Source organism: Charadrius vociferus, unplaced genomic scaffold (assembly GCF_000708025.1).
Source record: "Charadrius vociferus isolate BGI_N301 unplaced genomic scaffold, ASM70802v2 scaffold45, whole genome shotgun sequence".
NCBI lineage: Eukaryota > Metazoa > Chordata > Aves > Charadriiformes > Charadriidae > Charadrius > Charadrius vociferus.
The window spans coordinates 1,686,378-1,695,166 of record NW_009648712.1 but is presented as its reverse complement, the minus strand read 5'-3'; the positions used below and the strand labels follow the sequence as shown (position 1 = coordinate 1,695,166).

General features: G+C 41.5%; 1 protein-coding gene across 1 annotated transcript in view; it reads left to right on the top strand.

The window, feature by feature from the left end:
• ABHD3 (abhydrolase domain containing 3) overlaps window positions 1-3,693 on the top strand; it is a 24,979-nt gene extending 21,286 nt beyond the window's left edge. Inside the window, exon 9 of the mRNA XM_009886650.1 lies at window positions 2,885-3,693. Coding sequence (XP_009884952.1) covers window positions 2,885-3,063 — 179 coding nt within the window. The 3' untranslated portion in view covers window positions 3,064-3,693. The remainder of the gene's footprint in view (window positions 1-2,884) is intronic.
• Window positions 3,694-8,789: the final 5,096 nt, after the last annotated feature.

The window sequence follows — 8,789 nt, the reverse complement described above, 5'->3', positions numbered from 1 at the left end:
TGAGCCCCAGTTCAGTATTGGGATTCTGTTTAACATGGCCTGTGCACTGCTAGAGGGAAGAGGAGCAGATGGCTTGGTACAGATAAGTGGGCAAATTCCCATGCAGTTGGGAGAAGCTGACATGAATCGTAGCTGCTGTACACGGTAATGTGTTCATCTGCAGAATCCAAGGGAGGCAGATCAGAGATTGCTGGGCAGATTAACTCAGGCAAAACTCCAGATGAGCGCTTGCTGAGTCTGGAGTCTGAAAATGATGCATATGTTGGATTGCAAGAAATAACACGTTGTTTTCTGCATCTCTGTTTTTCAGCCTGTGCTATTTCCTCGTCGAGGCTGGCAGGCCCTAGGCTTTTACTTCATTGAGGTTTTTTGTTAGTCTTGCTTCAGTATTGCTTTAAAAGGCCCAGATTCTGCATATAGTATTTTCCATTTTCCAGCTGAACAAAGGAAAAGTCGAGGACTTCTTGTAGAGACAATGAGAAGCATGGTTTCTTCCACCTAGTAAAGAATCGAAATCACTTACTAAATGCTTGAATCTATAAACTACTTAGATACATGTAACTTTGAAAGGAGGAAAAGCGTGAAAGAAATAAATAGCAGTCAGTAGCAAAGAATTTCACGTACTCTGCAAGAGAATCCCCATTGCTCTCTGGAGCTCAGTCTGTGCTCCATTCAGGGCACAATCAAGTACCTTATGTTATGGGCAGGAACCTTACAACACAACATTCATAGAAGACAGTGCCCCTTCTATGGATAGGGTTGGTTTAGCATCCGTGCTGAGGCCCTGGAGTGGAAGAGAGCATGTCGTTCCAGGCACTGCTGGTAAGGGCCTCTGCGGCACAGACTGCTCCCCTGACTCTGAAGGTCTGGTGCTTCTGCTCTGATCTACTTTTAAGTCACGCATCTGTTCACCACAGTGATTGTATTCAAGATCTTGAGTGACATACCCTGTCTGGGGGTCCTTTTTTAGCTAAAGGACGCGTGCCGTGCTGTTCTTTTAGTTGCTGAAAACGAAGGCAAATCGGCATCTGAAGCACACAGCAATGAGTCTGTCAGCATCCAAACGAAAGTCAGGAACTCACCTATAAAGAAGGTAGTGATAAGCAGAGATAATGACTGTTCAAGGATAACAACCTTTGAAATAGCAAATGTATAAAAGGGTAAAGGAAAGCAGACTCCTAGAAAGAGGAATGATTGGGGTTGTCTCTGAAGGCAGTTCAGTCAGAAAGGGATGTGGACAACTGAACCCACCATCCCCCCAGAACTGAACCTGATTAAAATCTCTCTTCAAAAGTACTTTAAAATAAAGGATGCAGCAATAGAAATCCTGCAAATGACTCACTGCTTTGTGTTGTAGTACCAAGGCATTTTTACTATAGCAGGGTATGACCTAAAATCAGATTTATTTTCTTGTGGAATCAAAACCTCTTTTAGACAATACAGTTACTACTCCCTTCAGTCTGATCAAAGCATGTTGTCTTTTGCTGTTGTTTTTTCGGTCAATTCTGAATAATCAAAACGTCTGTATGAATTTTTTTTTTTCCTTTCCATGAAGATTATTATTTGAAAACTGGAACTTTAAAAGGCCCTCTTCACTGAAATGTATTGGGATTTCTGCTTGTCAGGCATATATTTAGCATACTTAAAACTCCAGAGGAAGTTGCTTAAATAACTTAATTTTTATATCAAGAGCACAAACACCATGGCTCCATAAAGCTCCATTGTTGTGTCAAACAGTTTGTATGATAGTGTCATCCCATCACACTGAAACGCCATTCGTAAAGTCATACACGTGTCCCTGTGCTAACTGACCTTTATTTTCTTTCGCAAAGGGAACTGCCCAAGTGATAGCACTGCTTAAGCCACGCATCCATGCTTATTCGAAATAAGATGCACTGAAGTCTCCCTTTCTGTGCATTTCAAGATCAGCGCATGCCTCAGGTGTAGTTCACTGATGACTTTAAGCTAAATGTAGGCTGTCACTGCAAGGGCCACTTCCCCACAGTCCTCATCTGACTGCGCCTGCCACCATTCATACATTGGCATTAACATGGGGAACCCGGTCAGGGAGCTGATCCAGCTGAAAACTAACCCAGCAAAAGAAAAATCCTTGTAGTATCTGGTCGAATAATCTAAACTCCAAATTAAGTAATTTTCTAGCAGTGACTACTCAGTAGAGAACCACTAACCTGCTGGGTGACACGGAGCAGCTTTCTGTGTCCTTGTGCAGTTGTTTGTCCTTCCTCTTTTTCTGTTTACTATGCGTATTTAGATTATGAGCTCCTCAGGGCAAGAACCATCTCTCAGTATGTTTGCACGGTGTGGTCTAAACGTGCAGGTGTAAATGTATGGCAAATCAGATATGATGATAAGCCAAGATAATCTTTAATATTAGCTGATAGGATATCTTACAGGCAAAATCTTATCGTGACATTAAAGGTTTTGTGTTTGGAGTCTCCTACAGAAAGAATGGGATTGACAATTAAGGTCCCAGTTCCTCAGTTTTTCCAAAGCTGAAAATTGCAACACAGGTTAATAACTACCAGCTCGATTGTCCTTTCACTTACACTGTTTATACCAAATCGTAAGTATGCATTAATGTGGGTGCTGTTCCATCAGTGGGACTGAAAGAAAGATGAAGTCCAGTTATTTCTGAAACTTTTACAGCAGCCAGAAAAATCACACAGGTAAGGTGAGTTAATGCTGAAGAGAGAAATGGCTTTTAATACAGCTATGGTTCCACCTCCTGCAGTACCTTTAAGCATGTATTAATGTTGGGCATATTTATTCATATCTAATATGGGAAATGTTTAAGAGAAATTACTCAGTGGCTGGCATTTCATAGAAGAATAAGGACTTAAAACTTTTTTCCTCCATTTTTTAGCTATACCAGTAGAAACTGCCAAACAAAATGCAAACGTTGCTTTGGTTCTGACTTCGTGCGGAGGACATATTGGTTTTCTGGAAGGAATATGGCCAAGGAAGTGCACTTACATGGACAGAGTCTTCAAGCAGTTTGTGCAAGCTATGTTTGAGCATGGAAACAAAATCTTTAGCATGTAGCTTTGGACCACTATTCTAGCACAGTGGCACATTCTGACAAGGGCAGTTAAGCTTAATGCACAAATTTTAACTCCTGTAAGCCAGCAAATGGATAAAGTCCATTACTACATGCAAAAATATTTTTTGCCTAAGATTTTGTAGCAAGAAACTAAATATTACATTGTCACTTTTATATTTATTTTTAATATGCCTTACTAAGAATGACCTTAAATGAAACAGCATTCTGCATATGTCAAATTGCACTTAACCAAACCCATCAAGTAAACAGCTTATAATTCCTCAGGATTTTAATTTAAACTAGTACATATTTAGGAGACTTAATTTAGATCGCTTTTAATATTAGAACGGCGGCACTTAAAATAGCATATACTATCCTGTCACACATAGTACAAGTTGGCCCATTCCTTAGGGCACTGATGGTGAAAATCTTAAAATATGAAAACAAAGGAGGAGTGAATGCAAAGAAGCACTGGTTCTCCAAATCAGTCAAAATTTCAGCATGTTATTGCATAGCATTAGATTGATACCTGCTCTTGCTGTTCTACCCTGACAGTATTCAGATTTAGGGCTAGTTGTTGTTTTTTAAACTGTGTCAATGCCATACTTGTCTTACATGATTGTTTTTTAAACAGCTAATTTATAGCGTTTACATATAACCAAAAGATTCCTTTAAAACAGTACTGTAATAACTTATGTAATTAAAAGACATGTTGCATTTCAAAGTTCATGTAAAGCTGGGTGTTGTCATGTATGTAATATGTACTTCATACAACTGGTAAACTCGATGATTCTATCTGTTATGTTTATATTACCCTGCAAGAACATTTCAGTTTTAAAGAATAGACATTAGAACATCAGGAAATTATGATATAATCTGCTTTAAATTAAAAAAAAATATATATATCCAAACCCTTTGTCTCTGCTATTGTTTCAGATAATTTCTAAATGTATGTAACATACTGTTTAAAGAAAGCTGGGAGCTGGGGAGGGGGGTTGGAGCCCCTTTTCTCTGCTTTGTTTATTTGATATTTTGTCAGCACTTCGGCAATAGGTTGAGAAATCATTGAAGCCTTTGCAAACAGATTTCTGCCCTAATGGCTTACGAGTTCTTGAGGCTGACCTCAAGACATCACTGTTCTCCTCAGCCCTGACACAGAGTGAGAGCCAATGTGGACCTTTGAGGAAAAATGACAGTTGGACGGAATGTATTTTGAAACTGTTGGGAAGTCCTAATTTAGGACATTAAAAAAAGGCTTTTAACCAGCTTCTGTGGAGCTCCCATCTTGTGCTGATCACTGATTTGTGCCCAGCCACACGAGATAAGGCACTAAAGATGCCTTTGCATTTTTATTTTTATCTTTTGAGCGGGGTCAGTACAAGAAGAAAACGCGGATAAAAAAGCAAGTCAGGTCTTTTGTCTCAAGCAGTACGTGAACAGCCCTCTCGCAAGGCATGTTTCCTAGTAACAGCAAAGGAAGAACAAAAATACTTTTTGTCCTTAGAAGAAGAAATTGGGACATGCTATAAGAACGCTAGCTTTGTAAGGTGGAACGTTAAAGTAAAAAATTGGAAAGTGCTTTCAAGTTTCGACTTTTCAGACAAGCATTGGCCCTTGCCCAAATAACAAAATCAAACTTATTTTTCCTCTAATAAGGAAAATGAGAAAAGTGACTTGTAAAAGCAGAATGAAATTTTGTGCATGTTACTAGAATACATGAAATCAGTATATTAGTAGGGTGCCTTATTTATTCTTACATTCATTTCCAGTTTTTATGTTCACACAAAACCAGTGAGCAATAAACAGTGTTTTGAGCATTATATTTGTAAAATAATTTGGATACAGTACTGTTCAAAACTCAGCATCAAGTATTCATAAAAATAAAACTACTTACATTAAAAGCATGCCTTACTGTTTAAATAAAAGTAACATGATTAACGGCAGAATTTCTGTCTTTTTGCACTGTCTTATTTCATTTAGGTCCAATCCTGTATATATACCCACATGAGACATTTCTCATTAAAGCTACGTCTTGAAAATGTCTATAAAGTTGGGATTTTTCCTCAAATCTAGAGTGCTTTTCCTTGCACCCCATTAGGGAAAATGCACTGTTGAAAGCACAGTGTGCAAAGCAGCAACAATCCAATTTTCCTATGGCTATCTTCAAGCCTTCCCAGTCAGATTTTCTGAAACATACAATGTAGACGCTTACCTCAGTTCTTGCAGAGGATACACAAACTAGCAGAAAAGTTCGTGTATGCTATGTGTTATCTTTGTACCTCGTACACAGAGTTTCACCAGTCAGCCAAAATACAGACTCCAGAATTCTGTGCAACTCCTCCATTCAATGTGAATGCCTAAGGCCTTTATTTGGCTTTTTATGTGACCTGAGTATCCAGACAGCAACAGGGATATGAAATGTTGGAGGTGGGAGAAAATCATTAGTTATCAATGGAAAGTACTGGAAGTACTGGAAAGATGGAGTATAATGACAATGAAATTCCAAGTCACAAAGGTTGCAGACACCTCTTAAAGAAAACTTCCTAGTTCAGAATCACATAGTAGTTGAAGTTGGAGGGGACCTCTAGAGATTATCTTGTCTAGTCCCCCTGCTCAAAACAGTACATATCACATACGTGTTCCAGAACATCCACCTCTTCTCAATTTGCTCTTGGAGTCAGTGCAAGGTACTGTTCTGTTTTTCTGTGAAGCCTTCAGTCACCCAGGAACCATCTGTGACCTTAGCTGTCTTACTACCAGATCAAGAAGACCAAGATTTTAAGATGTAATTTATTATGTCCACTCTTGGCAAATGGACTTAGAAAAAAATGAAAATTTCAAATAGAAAAATATGGTTCTATGAATGCAGAGAAACTAACCCACAGTATACGTTTCATACTCAACAGAAGAATGATTAATGCTCTTTTTAGAAACCGGGACGTATAACAGCATAGTTTACAAGACTTAGCAGAATGGGCTACGGAGAACAGTCCACAACTCTACAGAAGCTGGTGTCAAGAAAATGTCAATATAGCGCTGGTGACTATAGGCAGGTCATCATGGTTGTGTCAGTATTGCACCAAGTATCATGGTTCAGATATCAACACGCTGACTGTTGCGGAGTGTGACCACTCCGAGGACTAGACCGACCATCACAGAGATTGGAAAAGGGCTCCATTTTCAGAAATTACTCCCTAGATGTGGTTTAGGAAACTTCTCCTGCCCTTCTCCCTGCTGCAAGTCACCGTTTCCAACTGAGATCCAGTAGTCAACTGTTTCCGCCCTTCATATCAACAGAATGGAGCAGCTTGCTTAGCTCAGCAGTTCCCAAATGTTTCAGGCGATGGCCCCCTTCCCTTTTTCCGTAATTGCTGGACCCCTATGCGCCACTCACATACATACATATCCACTGTCTGGCCTGGCCCCAAACCTCTGCAAACCAACTGCCTTCCCTCCAGATGTAGCTCCCTACAGTCCTTTCTACCCCTGCTCCCCCCATTCCCTGAAACAAATCTCACATTCAGCACGCGAGAAAAATGGACAAGTCCCAGCCCAGATTTTTTCCCTGCAAAAAGAAAAACACCAAAACAAAACAAAAACCCCCGACTCTGACTCCTCTCCCCACCCCATTTTCAACATGCCCCCCCCTGCTTTCTTAGCTAGATCCCCTGTAAAGCTCTCTAACTCCAGGCAGTCAGGGCACCCTCCAATCCCAGTCGGCCCAGGTGCCATCCACGTGGGAATTTCATAGGGGAACTGCCCCTTTCACCTACAACTCCTACAGCTACCTGGCTCCTGCCAGTGACTCAAACCTGCCAGGAAGAGGACTTTTAGCCCCGCACGTGGTGCTCATGAGTCAAGTACACCGTGCTCTCCCCAGGCCGCTTCAGCTCAATGCACCATCGCCCTGAGAAAAAAAAAGAAAAGAGGAAACATTTGTTCTCTGAGTCACTGAGTTGCCATCAGGCACGGGGACCCTCCAGCCTGAGCCACGCACTGCTGTGGATGCCAGCTGGTCGAAAAGAGCCTTCTAATGCTCAAGGCAATGAAGAAGAAAGAGGAAGGTACAAAAAAGCCCAAGAGAATCTCCCCCCCACATGCCGGATCCCCTCCCCACAATAGGGTAGCAGTGCTTCTTACCAGCCAGCAAAGTAACTCCTGCTGTAGAATATCCCAGCCATGGGGGTTTTATGGTGGGTTGTTTTTTTTTTTATTTTTCATTCCAACAGAAGAAATGGGAAAAAATCTACCAAATGCACCAGCAGCCACAACAGCCAGCGGTTCTTCATTGGCAAACACATCTTCCTCCGTGGGATCCAATTTTCCTGTCTCTTTCTTTCTACTGTAGACACAAAAATCAACCTCTCCCTTCTTCCTGGATGACTGTAGAGGGACTTTTTGAATCTTCTGAATGGATCGAAATCTGGACCCTAAGCTGCCTCAGCTGCTCTTCCAGTTCCTTAAAGGATCCATACATTTAGTGATTAGAAAACCACTACTTTAAATCAGCTATCCTGTCCAAGGCATTCTTTTGATGCACTAGGAGTGTTTGCAGGGTTAATTGCAGCTGAGAGATTTAAGCACCTACTGCCTCTTGATTGTCAGTCACCACCTCCTCCATCATATGAGATGTCTGATAAGCAGTAGGGCAGGTTGGGAGTGTGTGAGCATGTCAAATGGGGCTGCAAGGTCTGCGTGCTAGCAGGACTGCTGTGATTGAGCTTGGGATCAAGAGCTCAGCCTTCTAACTATGTAGCCCACCCTAAGGATGCAGTTTCACAAGCAGCTGCCAATGTTAACAGCTCCCTCATGCCAAAAGGGAAAGGCTTGCTCTTCCTCCTCCCCCGCCTTTTCTTATCCTCCCTGATTCCAGTCACATGGTCCTCAGTGTTTCTTGCCCCTGCAGAATATGATCCATTTTTTCCACTGGGTTAATTTTTTGCTAGCTCAGTGAGTTAAATTTGCTTGCCTAGAGGAGTCCCTCAGCTGCTAGAGGGTGGGTGGTATGAGGTAAGGAGCTGGAGCACACTGCTGCGAGTGGGGAAAGAAAGTGGAGAAAATAGTGGGAGAGGCTTTCCCTTTTTGGTGGCAGTCAGCTGTTACACAGGGCCACTGCATCTCCCAAAGCTGTAGCTCAACAGGGCACTCTCTTCAATTAGTGCAATGATCCATATATCGGCTGAGTTATTGCTCCTGTGAAGAATGACATAACCTAAGAGCAAGTCATTTTTCACTCAGCTGCAGTCAACAGGCACTCCGGCAGTATTACAGTAGTGGCAGACAAGACTAAATTAACATAAAATCCTTTTGGGGTTAATTCCGTTCTATCCACATACTTCCCTTACGTGAATGCAGTTCCTCTTTCCTCCCCAGGTCCCTTAGTTCTACAGCAAATCCGTGCCCGAGCATCGCTCTTCATATTCACCACAACTTCTGAAGACAGTAAATTTCTGTTAAGTTTGCGTTCTTTCAGCAAAGTGACATTTGCTAGCAAGTTCACACCGACATCAGTGCTTCAAAATACTGCCACCTTCTGTGGAAAAGTGGAAATGTACCCATGTTCCTCCATCCCATGAATTGAGATTTTCCCAAGTTTTGGAATTTAATGCTTTATAAGAATGTCTGTTTCTTTACTACTTCCCTGATGTATAGCAAATTATTATTCCACGGAAGGATGTGAGAAAATCTAGCTTTACTTGCTTCATGTTCCAAAGAAAGAAGGATGGGA